This window comes from Schistocerca nitens, chromosome 8 (assembly GCF_023898315.1).
Source record: "Schistocerca nitens isolate TAMUIC-IGC-003100 chromosome 8, iqSchNite1.1, whole genome shotgun sequence".
In the NCBI taxonomy this organism is placed as follows: Eukaryota; Metazoa; Arthropoda; class Insecta; order Orthoptera; family Acrididae; genus Schistocerca; species Schistocerca nitens.
In genome coordinates, this window is record NC_064621.1 from 440347635 (window position 1) to 440369866 (window position 22232).

Consider the following 22232-nt stretch of genomic DNA (forward strand, 5'->3'; position numbering starts at 1 on the left):
AACCATCCCCAACCTATCCCTCTTGCGTCCCCAAGGAAGGAATGACAGTTTGAAAAGCTAGGATAGTTTTTTTATAGGTTTATATCTGGCTATGGGCTGAACTTAGATTATCTCCTCCTGAAGGTAAATACTCTCCAGCCACTGTCTACTTTTAATTTTATGTTTGCGCTTCCATACTAAGTGATTTGTTTTTTTAGTTCTAATGGTTATTTTTTAACTCTAATTCTGTGCTTTCATTTAAATTCGTCTGAAGTGCATTTGTTTGGTGTTCAACATTCTACAACTATCACTTACCAGGACATGACAGTTGTACAGTTTACATCTAAAATGAATTTCCCTCACCCCACACTGAGACAAAAGCCATAGTTCATGATTTGTTAGCCCTGCAGTAAATACTGGGGCATACCGTAAAAATTCTTTGAACTCTTTGATGGAGTTTGTGCTGTCATTTAAGTTATTTAAAAGTTACAGTACCATTGAAAGTTGAGTTATGCAGTGCAAATTGTGATTGCCCATACACTCCAATTTTATTGTATATCATAGTAACTCAGCCAATGAACACACCCGTCAACTCCTATCCTTAATAAAAGTCCGTAATCTTTCCTCTCCCACATCCACACCGGCTGTTCAGAGCATCCTCCTACAGGCCAACCGTAAATTAGAACAGCATGCCACCCTCCACCTCAAAAAACTATCCAATCTCCTGGTTTCCCACCTCCGGAAAGGCAACTCACTCACCCTTCACAACCTTTCCAGCAAACCTCAACCTCCTCTCATTGCACACAAACCCAGTCTCTCCCATCTACTCAATCTCCCACTTCCAGCTCCACTCCCTCCAAAACCTCAAAATTCCAATCAACACAATCTGGAACCACAACACCCTAATTCAGTAGTTAATCTTTCCTGCAAACCTCTCTCCCAATCCGAAACCTCTGTCCTATCCAAAGGCCTCACCTTCAGCCCCACTCCCAGATTCAACCAAACAGCCCTCGTCAAAGATTTACTGTCCTACACTCGTACTCTCTGCTGGAAATATCACTTTGCCACGAAGAAAAATGATCCTAATCCTACTCCTAATGATCCAACTCCCCAAGACACCATCCAAATTGAACCCTGCCTGGAACAGTTCCGTCCTCCGTTGCAGCGGGACCCACCTCCTCTTCCTCAAAATCACCCTCTCCAAACCTTCCAGGAATTTCTGACTTCCAGCCTTGCATCTCAATCCTTCTTAAAACATCTTAATCCTACTCCCAACATCACCACTGCTGAAGCCCAGGCTATCCGTGATCTGAAGGCTGACCGATCCATCGTCATTCTTCCGGCGGACAAGGGTTCCACGACCGTGGTACTTGATGGTCGGGAGTATGTGGCCGAGGGACTGCGTCAGCTTTCAGACAACACCACATACAAAGTTTGTCAAGGTAACCCCCTGCAAAACCTTTCACCTGACTCCATCAACCTCCTGACCCCACCGACACCCCGCGCCCCTACCTTCTACCTTCTTCCGTAAAATCCACAAACCCAATCATCCTGGCCGCCCCATTGTAGCTGGTTACCAAGCCCCCACAGAACGTATCTTTGCCTACATAGATCAACACCTTCAACCCATTACATGCAGTCTCCCATCCTTCATCAAGGACACCAACCACTTTCTCGAACGCCTGGAATCCTTACCCAATCTGTTACCCCCGGAAACCATCCTTGTAACCATTGATGCCACTTCCTTATACACAAATATTCCACACGTCCAGGGCCTCGCTGCGATGGATAATTTCCTTTCACGCCGATCACCTGCCACCCTACCTAATACCTCTTTCCTCATCACCTTAGCCAGCTTCATCCTGACCCACAACTTCTTCACTTTTGAAGGCCAGACATACCAACAATTAAAGGGAACAGCCATGGGTACCAGGATGGCCCCCTCGTATGCCAACCTATTCATGGGTCGCTTAGAGGAAGCCTTCTTGGTTACCCAGGCCTGCCAACCCAAAGTTTGGTACAGATTTATTGATGACATCTTCATGATCTGGACCCACAGTGAAGAAGAACTCCAGAATTTCCTCTCCAACCTCAACTCCTTTGGTTCCATCAGATTCACCTGGTCCTACTCCAAATCCCATGCCACTTTCCTTGACGTTGACCTCCACCTGTCCAATGGCCTGCTTCACACGTCCGTCCACATCAACCCCACCAACAAGCAACAGTACCTCCATTATGACAGCTGCCACCCATTCCACATCAAACGGTCCCTTCCCTACAGCCTAGGTCTTCGTGGCAAACGAATCTGCTCCAGTCCGGAATCCCTGAACCATTACACTAACAACCTGACAACAGCTTTCGCATCTCGCAACTACCCTCCCGACCTGGTACAGAAGCAAATAACCAGAGCCACTTCCTCATCCCCTCGAACCCAGAATCCCCCACAGAAGAACCACAAAAGTGCCCCACTTGTGACAGGATACTTTCCGGGACTGGACCAGACTCTGAATGTGGCTCTCCAGCAGGGATACGATTCCTCAAATCCTGCCCTGAAATGAGATCCATCTTTCATGAAATCCTCCCCACTCCACCAAGAGTGTCTTTCCGCTGTCCACCTAACCTTCGTAACCTCTTAGTTCATCCCTATGAAATCCCCAAACCACCTTCCCTACCCTCTGACACCTATCCTTGTAACCGCCCCTGGTGTAAAACCTGTCCCATGCACCCTCCCACCACCACGTACTCCAGTCCTGTAACCCGGAAGGTGTACACGATCAAAGGCAGACCACATGTGAAAGCACCCACATGATTTACCAACTGACCTGCCTACACTGTGATGCATTCTATGTGGGAATGACCAGCAACAAACTGTCCATTCACATGAATGGACACAGGCAGACAGTGTTTGTTGGTAATGAGGATCACCCTGTGGCTAAACATGCCTTGGTGCACGGCCAGCACATCTTGGCACAGTGTTACACCGTCCGGGTTATCTGGATACTTCCCACCAACACCAACCTATCCGAACTCCGGAGATGGGAACTTGCTCTTCAATATATCCTCTCTTCCCGTTACCCACCAGGCCTCAATCTCCGCTAATTTCAAGTTGCCGCCACTCATACCTCACCTGTCATTCAACATCATCTTTGCCTCTTCACTTCCGCCTTGACTGACATCTCTGCCCAAACTCTTTGTCTTTAAATATGTCTGCTTGTGAGATGTCTGCTTGTGTGTGTATACGTGTGGATGGATATGTGTGTGTGTGCGAGTGTATACCCATCCTTTTTTCCCCCTAAGGTAAGTCTTTCCGCTCCCGGGATTGGAATGACTCCTTACCCTCTCCCTTAAAACCCACATCCTTTCGTCTTTCCCTCTCCTTCTCTCTTTCCTGATGAGGCAACAGTTTGTTGCGAAAGCTTGAATTTTGTGTGTATGTTTGTGTTTGTTTGTGTGTCTATCGACGTGCCAGCGCTTTCATTTAGTAAGTCACGTCATCTTTGTTTTTAGATAGTAACATATATTGTTTTTATGATTACTTCACAGGAAACACGAATAATGGTGCTTTTTCTGAAACATTGAGTACATATTGACCCTTTTTAAAACACTTTTTAAAGGCAGCTTATATGAAATTTTTACTAATTGTAGGGCAATTTACCATGACTTACATAGTTGCCACTACTTTTAAGCATTCAGGATGTACATTCCAAACAAATTATTTTTTGTGCATATCAGACACATAAATTTAAAGAAATAGACTGAAAAATGTTTTAACTTGATGTCAGTGAACTGAACTGTGTAATCAAATTTGTTTTCTGCACATCTGTAAACAGACAAGAACAGCAGTGTTTGACGTTATTGTGCTTGAAGTATCTTCCTTGAGTACAAGTGCAGAGTAGCTCATCAGGATTGCTCTGCATTTCATCACCTACATCTTAGACACTTGTTTATACTATATAGTTTGATAGGCCGACTGAGCCAAACAGATATTTCACTTTCTTATGTTTTAAGTTGCATTTTCTATCAACTGCTTTTATGTTAAAAATCACTCAAGTTAATTGAGCTTACTATTATTTTTTTTACTTTTTTTGTCATGTATCTTACCACATGGAAGAAAGTTAAGAATTAAGTATATCCATTTTCAGATCCTGGTTCAATTATTTAATTGAAACAAATGAAGAACAGAAAACTGCAGTGTGCAATATTGTTTCTGGTTCTTTCTTTCCATCTCCATATGTAGTGTTTGGACCACCCGGCACAGGCAAAACTGTCACAATAGTAGAGAGCATACTACAGGTTGGTGACAATGTACTAATAAAAGTAACTGTTGAAATTCTTTGTATAGTGTTTTACATTATTATAGCCAAGAGAGACACAAAACCAGCACCGACCATAGTAGAAAAAATTTAACTGCCTTCTAGTTTCACAAATAATGAAGAAGATGAAAAAAAAATGTATGATGAAATAAAATAAATTATTCTGATAGTTTACCCTTCTGCTGCTACAGACATGCTCTTTGCAGTCCGAGCTGAGGCGGCATTTGTTATGACTGATGTACTGAAAGTGAAAAAATCGATGATGTAATAAAAGAAATTACATTGATAGTTAGCCCTTTCACTGCTGCAGACATGCTCTTTGCATTCCATGCTGAAGCAGCTTTTGTTATGACTGTACTGCTGAATCTGACTGTAAAGTTATCTGGATGTGATTAACTGGCCTAGGTGAACTCAGGTGACTCATCAGATGTTTTAATGGCTACACAGTTCTGCTGTAGTAGTTGTAGAATAATTCCAAGAAAGTATATACTCAGTAGCAAAGAAGTACTCCAATCATGCAATATTACACTCCTGGAAATGGAAAAAAGAACACATTGACACCGGTGTGTCAGACCCACCATACTTGCTCCGGACACTGCGAGAGGGCTGTACAAGCAATGATCACACGCACGGCACAGCGGACACACCAGGACCCGCGGTGTTGGCCGTCGAATGGCGCTAGCTGCGCAGCATTTGTGCACCGCCGCCGTCAGTGTCAGCCAGTTTGCCGTGGCATACGGAGCTCCATCGCAGTCTTTAACACTGGTAGCATGCCACGACAGCGTGGACGTGAACCGTATGTGCAGTTGACGGACTTTGAGCGAGGGCGTATAGTGGGCATGCAGGAGGCCGGGTGGACGTACCGCCGAATTGCTCAACACGTGGGGCGTAAGGTCTCCACAGTACATCGATGTTGTCGCCAGTGGTCGGCGGAAGGTGCACACGTGCCTGTCGACCTGGGACCGGACCGCAGCGACGCACAGATGCACGCCAAGACCGTAGGATCCTACGCAGTGCCGTAGGGGACCGCACCGCCACTTCCCAGCAAATTAGGGACACTGTTGCTCCTGGGGTATCGGCGAGGACCATTCGCAACCGTCTCCATGAAGCTGGGCTACGGTCCCGCACACCGTTAGGCCGTCTTCCGCTCACGCCCCAACATCGTGCAGCCCGCCTCCAGTGGTGTCGCGACAGGCGTGAATGGAGGGACGAATGGAGACGTGTCGTCTTCAGCGATGAGAGTCGCTTCTGCCTTGGTGCCAATGATGGTCGTATGCGTGTTTGGCGCCGTGCAGGTGAGCGCCACAATCAGGACTGCATACGACCGAGGCACACAGGGCCAACACCCGGCATCATGGTGTGGGGAGCGATCTCCTACACTGGCCGTACACCACTGGTGATCGTCGAGGGGACACTGAATAGTGCACGGTACATCCAAACCGTCATCGAACCCATCGTTCTACCATTCCTAGACCGGCAAGGGAACTTGCTGTTCCAACAGGACAATGCACGTCCACATGTATCCCGTGCCACCCAACGTGCTCTAGAAGGTGTAAGTCAACTACCCTGGCCAGCAAGATCTCCGGATCTGTCCCCCATTGAGCATGTTTGGGACTGGATGAAGCGTCGTCTCACGCGGTCTGCACGTCCAGCACGAACGCTGGTCCAACTGAGGTGCCAGGTGGAAATGGCATGGCAAGCCGTTCCACAGGACTACATCCAGCATCTCTACGATCGTCTCCATGGGAGAATAGCAGCCTGCATTGCTGCGAAAGGTGGATATACACTGTACTAGTGCCGACATTGTGCATGCTCTGTTGCCTGTGTCTATGTGCCTGTGGTTCTGTCAGTGTGATCATGTGATGTATCTGACCCCAGGAATGTGTCAATAAAGTTTCCCCTTCCTGGGACAATGAATTCACGGTGTTCTTATTTCAATTTCCAGGAGTGTAGTTAGAGGCATCTGTAACCTACTGAGTATAGACTGAGGACCACATACTGTGAACAGCAGAAGTGTTGAACTGTTAACAGACATACAAAAGAGAATGAAAACTTTGCTAGTTTACAGAAGAATTCATTTGACAAGCTAGATTACAAACACACACACAGAGAGAGAGAGAGAGAGAGAAAGCTGTGCAGGCTGAATACACAATGACATAGGTGGACTGGGTTGGGGGTTGTATCAGTTGGGGTGGGTATAGGGAGGAATAGGGGTTGGGAAGTGGTAGTTAGCTACTCAGAGGGAGGCAGCAGGTGTGCATGACAGGAATGCAACAGGAAGCGGTAGCAGGTTCAAGGGCTAGGCATGCGACTAGCAGCTACTGTAGCAAGTGAGGTGTGGCACATGATAAAGATGGTGTGGAGGGATGGACTGGGAGGGAATGAGAGATGGAGGAAGCAAAACTGTTGCATAGAGGGTGTGGGAACTGTGGGTTAGTGGAGATTGAGACCAGTAGGATTACAGATGTTTAGCTGGTCTGGTCATGTCCAGGTAAAATCCTGTGCAATAAATGCAGCAGAGCTAGTATGTGGCATGGCTGTTTTCTCAAGTGGCCTTGCCTCTTATGGGTTAAGATGAGCAAGCCTGTAACAGGACTGGAGTAGAATGTGTTCGGTGGCTGAATTGGGCAGAACTTGCATCTGGGCCTTCCACAGGGATATGACACTTCTGGCAAGGATTTGGTGGGAGTGGGAGTGGCATAGGATGAACTAGGATGTTATGTATGTTGTGTGGGCAGTGGAATATAGCTTTAGGAGGGGTGGGAAGGATGTCCCTTATTTCTGGGAATGTTGATAGACAATACGTTTCAGTTGCCCTAGTCCAGGGTGATATTGTGTGATGAGGTGAGCACTCTTTTGTGGTTAATTCTTAGGGTTGTTGTGTGAGGATATAGCAAGGACAATCTGTTTGTAGACTAGACTTTTTTTGGGGGGGCGGGGGTGATAGGTGGGGAGTAGTGCCTGTTAGTAAAGGCCTTATGAGACCTTCAGCATATGGGGCAAGGGAATTTTTGCCACTGCAGATACACCGTCCACAGATGGGGAGGCTGTCTGGGAACGATGTGGAAGAGGTGACAGTGTCAAAATGGAGGTACAGTCAGTGGTTTGTCGGCATAATAACGACAAATGTGTGGACAGAGGTATCAGAGAGGCGGAGCTCAACATCCAGGAAGGTGGCATGTTGGTTTGGCTAGGACCAGGGGAATCAGACAGGAGAGAAGGTGTTGAGGTTATGAAAGAATAAGGATAGGGTATCTTGGCCCAGAGTCTAGTTCATAAAGACATCATCAGTGAACCTGAAACAGAACAGGTTTTTTTTTCCTAAATGGCCCGTAAACAGGCTGACACAGAAGGGTGCCTGTGGTGGTCCATGGCTGTTCCACAGATATGTTTACCTCAAAGGAGAGGCAGTTGTGTGTGACGATATAGATGGTAAGGTGTCTAAGGACTGAGGGTTTGGAGTTCAAAGGATGTTGGCAAAGGTAGTGTTTGATAGGAGCAAGACCATCAGCATCAGGGATGTTGGTGAATACAACTTCTATCTGCTTCACTTAGTTCTTGTCATCTCAATGTGCCATTTTTCTGAATGTTGACCTCCACCTCGCTGATGGCTCCATCCACATTTCTGTCCATATTGAGCCCACTGAGTGCCAAGAGTACCTGCATTTTGACAGATGTTGCCCCTTTCATACCAAAAAATTACTCCCATGTAACCTGGCCACATCTGGATGGCATACCTGCTGTCATGAGAATTTGAAGCAGAGACGTGTGGTATCACCGCATACGGTCGTTAACGTGCAGTGAACCGGATTTATTGCCGTGCCCACACACTATGTTCATGGGAGAGGCATTGTGACGGAATGACTACAGCAGTTGTGTCGTGACACATTTATTCTTTGGAAGACTTACACTATGTTACAAATGCAATGCATCCTTAACATTTGTCCGTACAGGCACATTGCCCTAGTGGTACGGCTTGATCACAGATCCCGGAGGGTGTACACTCCAGTGATGAGCCGTGGCGCGACTGCGTGGACCGAGCGAGATAAAAGCCGTGTTGCCGAATGTTCAGCTCCTGGCACGAGCAGAAGTGCCATGATGTCTGCGGAAGGGAGGAAGGCACTGTCAAATGGAAGGGTGCACTCCGCGAAACAGTGACTGCGTTTCAGACTGCACGTACGTGTTTGCGGGGGAGCCGCGTTGACTCGACGCACATGGTCTGCGATGGCGAAGTCGGTGGAGCGGAGACGTGCGTTGCGTTTCATTGGCCGGCTCGCACTGTCCACTTGCTTTGTTCCGTGTGTCCGGTGCACGACGCACCGTTCCCAAAATTCGGCGTAGCGGTACAGCTGCACTCGTGAATGCTGGGCGTCGCTTACTTGTGTCGGCTGTGCCGTAGTTCAGCCTTCGTGTGTTTGAACGGTGCGGCCACCACAAATTCCCTTGCCCAGTATGCTGGAGGTGCCACTAACAACAATGTAGGAAAAGATAGATTGCTACTTACTGTAAAGAATACATGTCAAGTTGCAGACAGGCACTATTAAAAGACACTCATATATATCACATATAGCTTTCAGCCACAGCCTTCGTCAGTAAAGACACACACACATACCCAAGCAAGCACACCTCATGCACACATTACCGCCAGTTTCAGCATCTCAGGCTGGAATGCTATTTCAGCCCAAGATGCTGGAGTTGTGGTCATGTGTGTGTGTGTGTGTGTGTGTGTGTGTGTGTGTGTGTGTGTGTGTGTATGTATGTGTCTTTACTGTCAAAGGCTGTGTATCTGAGTTTCCTTTTAATTGTGCCTGTCTGCAATTTGACATGTCTTCTTAACGGTCAGTAGGAATCTATCTTTTCCTGTTATGTTGATATTTGTACCTGGTGTTTCCATTGTTTGAAGGTCTCACTAAGGCCTTCGTAGACAAGCCCTCCCCTGCAAACTTAGTCCATGAACAGATATACCCTGCCCCAAATCCTCACGCATCCCCAAGAGCCAGCTGCAGAGGATTGCACCCCTTCCTCAACCAGTATTACTCCAAACTGGAGTAACTGAACTGATCCAGGTCTTTGATTGTCTATCATCATGCTCAAAGGGGAGGAGGAGCATCATACCCAATATCCTTCCACTCCTCCTCAAGTGGTGTCCTGTTGACCATCCACTCTACATGACATCCTGATGCATCCCTATGCCACTCTTAATCCCAACCCCTTGCCACAGGGGTCATATCTCTGTGGCAGACCAAGATGCAAGTTATGCCCGATTCGCTCACCCAGCGGATCTTACTCCAGTCCCGTCATAGGCTTATCCTATCCCTTCAAAGGTATGGCCACCAGTGAAAGCAGCCATGTTGTATATACCAGATCTTCTGCAATTACTGCACAGCATTCTATGTGGTTGTGACCACCAACCATCTATCTGCCGGAATGAATGGCCACTCCCAAACTGTGACCAAGAACACAGTTGACCATCCAGTGACACACCATGCTGCTGAGTTCAATGGCTACTTCACTTGGTTCTCCTCATCTCAATGTACCACTTTTCTGAATGTTGACCTCCGTATCTCTGTTGGCTCCATCCATCTGGCTCCTTTCCTCCAGCACAAACTTTCCTGAACTATCTAGATGGGAGCTATTCTTGCATCACACACTTCATTCCCATAATCCTCTTTGCCTAAACTTCCACTAATCCACTGTCCCCACACACTTGACCTGACAGTTTTGCATCCTTCCATACTGTCACCCCCTGCCAGTTCATGCCTCCACATCACTTTCATATCTTCTTAGTGCAATACTCCATACCAACTCCAGTATCTGTGTGTCTTGTGCCTGGCCTAGTCTCTGCACCTGTGACCCCTCTCCTCTTGCATTCATATTCTGCTGCCTCCTCATGAGCCGCTAGCTACCCTTCTCTTGTTTGCTGCCTGTTTCTCCCTCTACTCAACCCACACAGGTGTGTGTGTGTGTGTGTGTGTGTGTACTCTAACTTCTCAAATGATTTCTTCTGAAAACTAGCAAAGTTTTCATTCTTTTTTTGTGTGTGTCTGTCAACAGCGAGTGGTTTTCTTTATACCTAAATTATTTACATTCTGCCAGAAGTTCCTTCACTAAGAGTATAGAGTGGGACACCTGTGGATATGTTGCAGGTGCTGAGATCAGAGTCTTGTGAAGTAGCTGTGAACACATTCTCCGAAACTGTCTTAAGCAGCTTGTTCAGCAACCCACATGCAATGGAAATACATAGTGTCCAGAGAAGGAATGCTTGGTTTCAATATTAAATATCTGGAAAACTACGGTCAATACACTGAGTGCAACAAAAGTATGTTTATTGTGGCCTGGCAGATTTTGAGTAAAGCACTTGGTGTCTGGTCGATCCTCAAACGCTAGCTGTGTGGCAACAAACTGCCAAAAATTGCAGTGTGACATTCAGTAGTAATGGTTTCTCGCATGAAAAAGGAGCCATTAATTCCTCTGCTAGATACCATAGCCCAAACAGTATCTTTTGGAGAATACAGTGGTTTTGCTTCACACAAATGGAAATTTTTGGAGCCCCGAAATTGTCAGTTCTGTTTGTTCATGATTTCATTCATGTGGGACTGTGCTTCATTTGTAAACTAAATGCAACCAACATCAAATCCTTCATTATCAATCACTGTGAGAATCTGAAACTTCCTGGCAGATTAAAACTGTGTGCTGGACCGAGACTGGAACTTGGGACTTCTGCCTTTCGCAGGCAAGTGCTCTACCAACTGAGCTACCCAAGCACAACTCATGACCCATCCTCACAGCTTTACTTCTGCCTGTACCTCATCTCCTACCTTCCAAACTTCACAGAAGCTCTCCTGCCAACATTGCATAAGTAGCGCCCCTGGAAGAAATGATATTGTGGAGACACGGCTTAGCCACAGCCTGGGGGATATTTCCAGAATGAAATTTTCACTCTCCAGTGTAACATTCAGTGCTAATGGTTTCTCGCATGAAAAAGGAGCCATTAATTCCGCTGCTACATACCACAGCCCAAACAGTGTCTTTGGGAGAATACAGTGGTTTTGCTTCACACAAATGGAAATTTATGGAGCCCCAAAATTGTCAGTTCTGTTTTATCATGATTTCATTCATGTGAAACTATGCTTCGTTTGTAAACTAAATGCAACCAACATCAAATCCTTCATTATCAGTCACTGTGAGAATCTGTTCATTAAGTCGGCCCTCTATCACATAGCTTATGCAGGAATGCTATGGATTTTGATTGGAAACGTGCAGACTGTGTTGGAGTATTTTCTGCATGCAGAAATACTTCAGATTGCTCTCTGCTGCAATTCCTTGGACAGATTACCTTGAATTTTCTGAATATGTCCAGAAACCATGGCAGTGTTTTCAGGAGTAACTATAGATGTCTGGGGCTAACATTGCCCGCTAGTTCATCAGCCATCCAGCCTGTCTGTTTGAATTTGACGAAGAGCTTGTGAAGGATTTTTGCATTGGGTCCTTTTGGAACAGTAAAATTACTGTTGGACTGTTTCTAACATCTTGTATTCCAGCACTACATAAAAGGTTGTTCAATGAAGTATGTGATTTCAACCTATTCTTTCAGTTCACTAACTTCCTCTCATGTTTCAATGGTGCAACTGAATGCTATTGAGCTGCAGCACACTATTTGTAGGCACCACGTATTACAGTTACAGCACCATCTGTTAGCTTTATGAACTGTTTTGAAACTTCTGTATAAGTGCTGTATAAAATCCTTACAGCTTTCATGAGTAAACACACTGTTGCACTTGTCTATAGATCTTAGTTTTCGAGCAGTTTAACCCTCGAGTGGGTAACAGTTTTTCATAACATGAGCGGGTGTGGCGTGCTATGTACAGTTGTAAAGAATAGCTGTCTTTGTGTTATCAAGACAAACATGTTTAATCTTAATGTAATTAAACAACAATAATATAAACTTACATTATATGAGCTAACTCACTGATTAATAAAACAACAAAAAACCTTAACTTTTCCTTTTATCACTCTGTTGCTGCATACAAGTTTTACCCACACTAAAGACCACTCAAAGCATTAAACATTGCAGTTGCATAAGATCCTTATCAAAACATTTTTGATTACTAATCATCTCTTAGTTAACTGCCTCTTTGTGGCACTGTACTGCTAGCTTGGAACAGGAGTCACTTTTCTTGCACAGACCGTAAATTTTTTCTCAACTGGTTCACTGTTTATTTTATAATACTGCTGCCCATGTGGACATATGACAGCACAACTTATTACAGAGTTGGCTGAAGCAATAATGAAGGTATAGGTAGGTATGGTCTTGCAGTTGTAAAACAGCAATGAATGGTACAAGACAATGTTATTTGTGACTAGCACACATTATGCGTATGTGCACCTGCTTGAGGGTTAATTTTGAAATCAGTGACTCCTTCACTGGACACCTTGTATTTTAAACCTTCTAGCTACAAAAAGGCCTGACCTTACTGACAGTGTCAGTATAGAGACAGGTATTAGTGATCTCAATATCACCATGGTAACAATGGTTACTGTAGTTTAAATCCATCAAGAAGGCTAGGAGGCTTTACACTTGAAAGAACAGATAACTAGTTGTTGGCATGGACATTATTTATTTCCAGTATGTGTGGAAACGAGAGAAAGGCAACCATTTATCTCTAGAGGACAGCAGGGAGATTATTGAATATAGATTATCGAAAGTGGTTGCCTAGGAGGATGAAGGTGTGGAAGGGTTAGGTTAAGGAAGGACACATGAAGCAAGGGGGGGGGGGGAGTAATGAGGTAGTGTGGGGCAGGTCTTTCACCAATGACTCAGCAGTTGCATAAAAAGATGCAAGAAGTTCAGAGGGTATAGCATAAAAGGGACAGAGATAGGGAGGGAGGGGACAAAAAGATTAATGGAGTTTTGAGGGTAAAGCATGAAAGGGACAGAGATAAGGAGGTAGGGGAGGAAAGAAGATAAAGTTGGTGGTGAAGAGTGGGAGAGTAAGGGATTTGGGGGGGGGGGGGGGTGAAGAGAGGGAGAAAGGGAGAGAGGGTGTCCACAAAGTTGGGGGGGGGGGGGGGGAAGACAAGTGGTGCGAGAAGGGAGTACAAGATCTGGATGGGGAAGGAGTAGTGTGGACAGAAGGGAAAAGGTAAGGTTAGGCAGTAGGCAAATGGTAGTGCAGGTTTAGGCCAGGGGGATTGCAAGTGCGCAGGATATGCTGCAGAGAAAATTTCCACCTGCCTAGTTGACAGAATGTTATGCTGGAAGAGAGTATCCAAATGTCCCATTTAGTGAAGCAGCTGTTGATGTAATTTGTATTGTGATGTACAGCTTATCTGCAACTGAACGATCAAGTTTGCTGTTTGCCACAGTCGGGGTGTATACGGGGACAAGGAAAAAAAATTCCCGGATATCCCGTTTAAAAAATATGCTTAAAAAAAAAAAAGACGGGGGAGAGCAGTTTTGGAAAGACCTTTAATGAAAAAAAAGAAGGAGAGAAGTTTTGGAAAGACCTTTGATTTGCAGCTACATATACGCTGCATATTTTCGTCTTATGAAAGTATAAATTCGAATTGCACCAAACACAGTGCGTTAGTTTCCGGAGCGTTGAAACCGCAGTTGCGATGTCCTTTTGTAAGCCAATCATATCTCATACCACATGATCTTGCCAGCCAATGACAGCAGATATTCAGAGCATAGGACACGTGTTATACTCAGCCAATAGCAAGATCACTGGTTACGTAGCGCGAACACACAGAGAGGAAAAGTTAAAGGTTTACATTAATATACATAGTTTAGCTACTAGAAAAGCTAAGCTTTCACATATAATATTGGTCTCTATGATTAACAAGCTACAACAGAAGTTAAGCCTTCACATGTAATATTGATCTTTTTTTTTGCATGTTTTATACTTTAAGATACATCACACAAACGTGCCAGTAAATTTAAAATTATGACATAAATGTCTGGGCTCGAAATTCTTGTAAGTAGCTGGTCCTCAAAGTGTTCAGTTTTAAACGCTCTGTGATTTAGAAATTCCTCCCACTTTCTTGCACGTAACATAATTCATCTTGCGTAAAAAGAAATTTACTTTGAAAGTAACGCTTTTCGAACCACAGTTCGCAATACTATCCGGAGACTGTTAGAAATAGGTTCGATTTAGCAGTTGCCTGAGAGCACCAGAAAACAGGCATTATTGAGCGTGCGCAGCTGCAGTGGTGTAGGAAGCCCGCATGTTCGTATGTATAAAGCACTAAGAGAGCTTACATTACGCCATAAAAGAAACAGGGCATCACAGGATACTCCCAAGGGCATCGTAATTTTGTAAACCATACTAAAATGCATTATTCGGCTTGAAGTGCACATTGGTTTTTTCCAGATTCACAATCAAGTAGGTCCCATCTGATACTCTACGATCTCATTTTTGGTTGTTTATTATGGCATAATGTCATACATGGCAGAATATGATAACGTGTACTTGAAATTCAGCGAACAGTTGGAACTAGCCAATACTGTGGAATGAAACACTTTGTTTCAAATAAAATGGCTGCCTCAGTGTAAAGATTAATAAAGCCCAATTTCTTTAGCAAGCTTGCAAAAATAACTTCACTGATCTGCAGGGTGATTAATGTTAGACTGCTAATAACTTGGAAATAAAATTAAATCAGAAAACTGAAACTAATAATATATCTTTGCCCTCCGTAATTATGTGAATGTATTTTGATTTCCTAGATAGCTCCCAGCCACAGAAATCTGTTTTGTTTTCATTTGACGTGGGAGCTGTAAACCAAGAGAAGCAGCGAAATCACTAAATGTCACTTAATGTAAACATGGGTCACGTGGAGACTACAACTACCCCACTACAACTCAGACAACTCTGCTCATGTGCGAATCTGGCAACTAGGGCGCGCGGGAAAAATTTTTCTCATGTGCATCTGGCTGTTTGCTGCTACTGCCCATACAGCTAACAGCCACACTTCAAGTAGCGGGAAGCGGGAGAAGGTACTGCTCAAGGTACTGCTCAACTACGCATGTGCATCAGCCCGCTGGCAAGTGGTCAAACGAACCTAATGTGAATAGTTGTTACGTCATGCTCACAGTAAGCAGTTTATTGTTACGAAGAATTACATAGTCTTTGCCCTATGGCCTTTTTACATATTTTTGTTATTTGCAGACACTTGTGCGTGCACGGTGTTTTGTTGTTGTAAATTGCGCATTTCCTTTGCCGCTAAAGTTTTTTTCCTCTCTTTTATATTTTATTGCTGCAGTATCATTCTCCACTAGCAGGATACAGTAAGATTCTCTGCTAGAGAATCAATTTGTACCAGTCAAAATTACAAAAATTTAACTAAATGAATGAAAGATTCCCGGAATTACGAAAAATTCCCAGGTTTTTCCTGGTTTTCTCCCGGATGAAAAAATTGCCAGGTTTTTCCTGGATTTCCTGGTTGTTCCGGGTCGTATACACCCTGCACAGTTTGGTGGCAGCTATTCACGCGAGTGCAGAGTTGGTTACTTATCATACCAGCATAGAATGCTGTACACTAACGGCAGTGTTGCTGATACATATCTTGACTGCTTTCACATGTGGCCCTGCCTTTTATTGGGTAGGAAGTGCTTGTGATTGGATTGCGGTAGGAGGTGGTGGCACTGGTCTTGCACCACAAGGCAATGACCCAAGGGGCCAGGATTTGGGGTAGGGATGGACATGGAGGGATCATGGGAAAGCTTATACTGATACTAAATTGCTCTCTGGAGAAGTATGTGCTGAGTAATTGAATTAAGGATGGAGATGGCCCACCATTGTTTAAGAACAAAATTTAGGAAATGCTGAGGAAACAGAGATTGTTGCACTCTTGGTTCAAAACCGAATAATACAGAAATGTTGAAAGTCAGAAGTTACTAGAAATTTGTGCATCTATAAAATGACTGATGCACGAAGCATACAAAAACTACCACCATCGTGTACTAGTGAAAACTGTTGCTGAGAACCCAAGAAAATTCTGGGCCCATGTAAAATCACTAAGTCAGTCAAAGTCACTCATCTACCCATCTGTTATGATAATGGAAGACAGAAAAGGAAACCTGAAGTTTTAAATTTCACATTTAAAAGGTAATTCACACAGGCGCATTGTATAGACATATGGGAGATCAGGTCTAGTTGACATGAGGGGCTAGTTGGCACACGGATTCTGTTTCCTGCCACTCTGGTATTAGAGGGCTGTCATCGTAGTAGTGAGGAGTGTGCATAAAAGTGCACCATCCAGCGTAACTTAAGTCTGCTTGGAAGTATCATGAAGGAAGGACTCTGTTTCATCATTTTTCTGATTGTTGAGTTGTTTTGTCATATATCTTGTTTGTTCTGTTGAACCTGTAGATCGAATTGTGGAGCTACTGATGACAGTTCTTAAAAGAGTGGTTAAGTGTGGTTGCAGGCATACATTATAATCTTTTGTTTTTATTTTATGGTATTGGTGCATGGGGCTTGTTGGCATGGTTAGGTATGGGGTCAGTTGGCATACCTATGACAGATTGTGCCACACTTATACCCGCTAAATCCTCAATTGCTGTTCATTAAAAAAGAAACCCCAGAATAAATTCGCCCTTTCCCCGTAATCAGGCCACAACAGCAATCTGACCATGGTTGAAAAATAAGGTTTACTGCTATTCTAACTTCTCAGAAAATGTCAGTTTCAATTTTCTTCTGCAGGTTCTGATGATGGTGTGTCAGATATTACCTATGCCAGAACTGAAGGCAGCTTGGCCTTCCTTAATGATTGTGGCTGAAGAACATCTCCATGGCAAAGAATTTTCACCCTCAGCCTCCTACCTAGCAGGATGTGTGGGTTCTCATTTGAAATTTTCCATAAATCCTGAAGAACACCGAAAAGATGCCAACAGGTCACATCAAACAAGATGAGCAAGAAATCCCTGACAGTATCAAGGGCCTCTTAATCACCCTGAATATAATGCAAATGACTTTGTTTTGTTGAAATATACTGTCCGCCATTACCCTGGGAATATTTCATAACAGATGGCAATAGGACTCGTTTGTCCACCATGATCAAACAGGGAAAAATCTGCAGGTATTCAGATGAGGATGATACAACCAAAGTAAAGTTGTTAGGAAACTGAATCCACCTGTTCAAATAAATGAGCACCAAGTCCTACACTTGTGGGTGACTTAAAACATTAAGTTAATTCTCTTTGAATAACTGTAGTTAGCTATAATAATAAGTAACCTGTAATAATAAGTAGTACTTATTTTTCTGGATGGGTTCAGTGTTGGTTCAGAGATTGAAGTTCATAGTGTTGTTTATACATTTAATCAGAATTTATCTGTGTTCAAGTGTAATTTCTTCACAAGGAATTTATGCTTTGAACACTTTATTCTTTGAAAAGGAAGTTACCTCAAATTTTGAAAAAATGAAATGTTTTTGCTCAATAATTGCTATGTTCTGCGTAAGTATGCCTATGGGTATCAGCAGCTTATGCCAACGAACATCACACCTGAGATTAATTGGCATAGTTGTAAGCTGTTAGGAAAAGTGGTTGGGTGTTACCTAGACATGAACTGAATTAATTTATCTTACATGCTAATCATTGTATTAACCAGAATCTGTCCAGATATTGCATGAAACAATAGAAAAATCAAAAACCAAGATCTGTGCCAACTAGCTCCATTCTCCTGTATTGTTGTTTTGACTGTCACACAGACTCTTGAATAGAGGATGTAGAAGTAAGTATTGTTGGCATTAGAAGCAACTGAAAGAGTTCAAGATAAATAAGTCACCAGGACCATATGGAATCCCAGCTCAGTTTTACAGAGAGTACTCTTCAATATTGTCTCCTTATTTAGCTGGTATTTATTGCGGATCTCTCACCCAGGACGAAGTCTTACGAAATAGAAAAAAAAGGGCAGTTGATTGACATCGAAATAAGTGTCCGAGGAATAGAAAAGCAACTGAAATCACTCAACAGAGGAAAGTCCACTGGACCTGACGGGATACCAATTCGATTCTACACAGAGTATGCGAAAGAACTTGCCCCCCTTCTAACAGCCGTGTACCGCAAGTCTCTAGAGGAACGGAGGGTTCCAAATGATTGGAAAAGAACACAGGTAGTCCCAGTCTTCAAGAAGGGTCGTCGAGCAGATGCGCAAAACTATAGACCTATATCTCTGACGTCGATCTGTTGTAGAATTTTAGAACATGTTTTTTGCTCGAGTATCATGTCGTTTTTGGAAACCCAGAATCTACTATGCAGGAATCAACATGGATTCCGGAAACAGCGATCGTGTGAGACCCAACTCGCTTTATTTGTTCATGAGACCCAGAAAATATTAGATACAGGCTCCCAGGTAGATGCTATTTTTCTTGACTTCCGGAAGGCGTTCGATACAGTTCCGCACTGTTGCCTGATAAACAAAGTAAGAGCCTACGGAATATCAGACCAGCTGTGTGGCTGGATTGAAGAGTTTTTAGCAAACAGAACACAGCATGTTGTTATCAATGGAGAGACATCTACAGACATGAAAATAACCTCTGGCGTGCCACAGGGGAGTGTTATGGGACCATTGCTTTTCACAATATATATAAATGACCTAGTAGATAGTGTCGGAAGTTCCATGCGGCTTTTCGCGGATGATGCTGTAGTATACAGAGAAGTTGCAGCATTAGAAAATTGTAGCGAAATGCAGGAAGATCTGCAGTGGATAGGCACTTGGTGCAGGGAGTGGCAACTGTCCCTTAACATAGACAAATGTAATGTATTGCGAATACATAGAAAGAAGGATCCTTTATTGTATGATTATATGATAGCGGAACAAACACTGGTAATAGTTACTTCTGTAAAATATCTGGGAGTATGCGTGCGGAACGATTTGAAGTGGAATGATCATATAAAATTAATTGTTGGTAAGGCGGGTGCCAGGTTGAGATTCATTGGGAGAGTGCTTAGAAAATGTAGTCCATCAACAAAGGAGGTGGCTTACAAAACACTCGTTCGACCTATACTTGAGTATTGCTCATCAGTGTGGGATCCGTACCAGATCGGGTTGACGGAGGAGATAGAGAAGATCCAAAGAAGAGCGGCGCGTTTCGTCACAGGGTTATTTGGTAACCGTGATAGCGTTACGGAGATATTTAGCAAACTCAAGTGGCAGACTCTAGAAGAGAGGCGCTCTGCATCGCGGTGTAGCTTGCTCGCCAGGTTTCGAGAGGGTGCGTTTCTGGATGAGGTATCGAGTATATTGCTTCCCCCTACTTACACCTCCCGAGGAGATCACGAATGTAAAATTAGAGAGATTAGAGCGCGCACGGAGGCTTTCAGACAGTCGTTCTTCCCGCGAACCATACGCGACTGGAACAGAAAAGGGAGGTAATGACAGTGGCACGTAAAGTGCCCTCCGCCACACACCGTTGGGTGGCTTGCGGAGTATGAATGTAGATGTAGATGTAGATGTATATAAGAAGAGTGAAAGACTGGACCAACAAAATTAGTGATTAGTATCCTTAATATGTTTGCTGCAGAATTATTGAACATATCCTAAGTTTGAATATAGTAAGTTTCCGTAAGACAGAAAAGCTTCTGTGTACAAATCACCCCAAATTTAGAAAGCATCACTCATGTGAAACTCAGCTTACCTTTTTCTTGCATGAAATCCTGTGTGCCATGGATGAAGGACCACAGGCAGACACTATATTCCTAGATTTCAGGAGAGTGTTTGACACAGTGCCTCTTTGCAGACTACTAAAGAAGGTCTGAGCATGTGGAATGGGTTCTCAGATATGTGAATGGCTGGAAGAGTTCTTAAGTAATAGAACCAGTTATATTATCAAGAGTATCCCAGGGAAGTGTGATGGGACCACTCTTTTTCTCTATATTCATAAATGATCTGATTGACAGTGTGAACAGCAATCTGCAACTGTTTGCTGATGACACTGAACTGTGCAAGAAAGTGTTGTCATTGAGTGAGTCTAGGAAGATAGAGGATGACTTATTAGAGAAAATTTCTGTTCAGTGTGATGAATGGCAGCTTGCCACTGATTTCTATCTGGGTTAGGCAGTTTTGTTTTCAGTCAACAAATTTTTTCTTGGTGTGCAGCTCTGGATCTGCTTTCAAGCACAACAGGAGTAATTTTCTTCAGTTATTCTCAGAAGAAATGAATCTGAACAAATTTCATCTTAAATGAATTTCTCCTGTGTCAACTCTTTCTCCCATGTCTTATGTCTTAACTCTTTCTCCCATGTCTTAACTCAGTGAACCACTGAAAGGTCAGGTATTAGTGCACAAATATGAGTAGTTTATCAAAATAGTGGTACTATGTTCTATAGCTCATGTTATGATACCAACAAGAAAAATTATGCTTTTTACTTTTTAAATTGACCTCTCCAAGGCATTTGATTGTGTTACTTATTCCTCACTGATGACATGAAAAGGTATTATGTAATATAACAGAAATGTTATGATGTATGAGAACTGTTCAGAAAATTCTGGATGATTCATAATTTCGCACTGATGGTGTGTTGGAGAAAAATGTGGTCAGCATCCGTGCACATGCCTGTATTTGATGTATAAGTTTCATTGTTGTATGTCTGTTAGTTATTGTTCAGTGCTGTCAGATTTTGCGAATTTCAAGATGGAAGAGATAAAGGAGCAAGAGTTCAAGGAGCAATGCATCTGCATTAAGTTTTGTATGAAATGCAGGAAGCATACGGTGATGAGTGCTTAACCCAAAGACTGTGCCTCACAATATGTGAAGAGCTTTTGGATCATGCAAGTGAGTGCGAGATGTTACTTAAGATAATCAGAACTGATGAAGAGATGTGGAACTTTGTTTATGATGTTGAGACCAAGGTTCAATCTTCACAATGGGTCAGAAAAGGTTCTCCATGACCGAAAAAAGCTTGCCAGGTCAGGTCAAATATCAAAGCCATGCTGATAGTTTTCATTGACTTTGAAGGATTAGTTCGTCATGAATTCATGCCACAGGGATAAACATTTAATCAATGGTACTATCGGAATGTGTTGCAACACCTGCGAAAAAATGTGAGAAGGAAACGAATTGGAATGTGGCGAGACAATTCATGGCTCTTGCATCATGGTAATGCACCTGCACATTCATCCTTGTTGTTGCATGACTATTGCACAAAAAACAAAATCACTGTTCTGCCTCATCCTCCGTACTCTCCAGACCTTGCTCTTGCAGCAGATTTTTTTTAATTTCAAAAATTGAAAACCTCATTGAAAGGACGAAGTTTTGCAACAATAGATGAGATAAAAGAAAATTTGCAGACAGGGCTACACGCAATTGAGCATGAGGCATACCAAGACTGCTTCCAGAGGTGGAAATGACATTGGCAGCAGTGTATCATTTGTGGAGGAGAGTATTTTGAAGGAGACCATGCCAAATAAGGAAAAGGTAAGCGTAGAAAAATGTTGTGGACAAAGTTCTGGAATTTTTTGAACAGACCTCATAATAGGTCATATACAGCAAAAACTAAACAGAAATCTGATGTATAAGTGAGAAAAATATAATCAGTCACATATCATAGTTAATAAATTTGAGACTGAACTGCTTGCCGGTACTTACTTTCAGTGAGTGAAATGTGTAACCAGCCGCTGTGGCTGAGCAGTTCTAGGTGCTTCAGTCCAGAACCGCATTGCTGCTACGGTCACAGGTTCGAGTCCTGTCTCAGGCATGAGTGTGTGTGATGTCGTTAGGTTAGTTAGGTTTAAGTAGTTGTAAGTCCAGGGGCCTGATGACCTGAGATGTTAAGTCCCATAGTGCTTAGAGCCATTTGAACCGTTTGAAATGTGTACTACTGCCAATATACATATAAAAAGTAAAGTGATGCATGACCTAACTTTCAAAACTGGTAGTTTCTTTTTTGGGTAGGAGAGAGAGGTTAAAAAGGAAGGGAAGGTCACTCACACCCCAGGA

At 43.5% G+C, this 22232-nt stretch overlaps 1 protein-coding gene across 3 annotated transcripts in view; it reads left to right on the forward strand.

The window, feature by feature from the left end:
- LOC126198627 (putative helicase MOV-10) overlaps positions 1 to 22232 on the forward strand; it is a 380400-nt gene that overhangs the window by 229531 nt on the left and 128637 nt on the right. For all 3 annotated transcript variants that reach the window (XM_049935085.1, XM_049935086.1, XM_049935084.1), the window contains one exon: positions 4122 to 4272. In XM_049935085.1, the coding sequence (XP_049791042.1) occupies positions 4122 to 4272 (151 nt within the window). The remainder of the gene's footprint in view (positions 1 to 4121; positions 4273 to 22232) is intronic.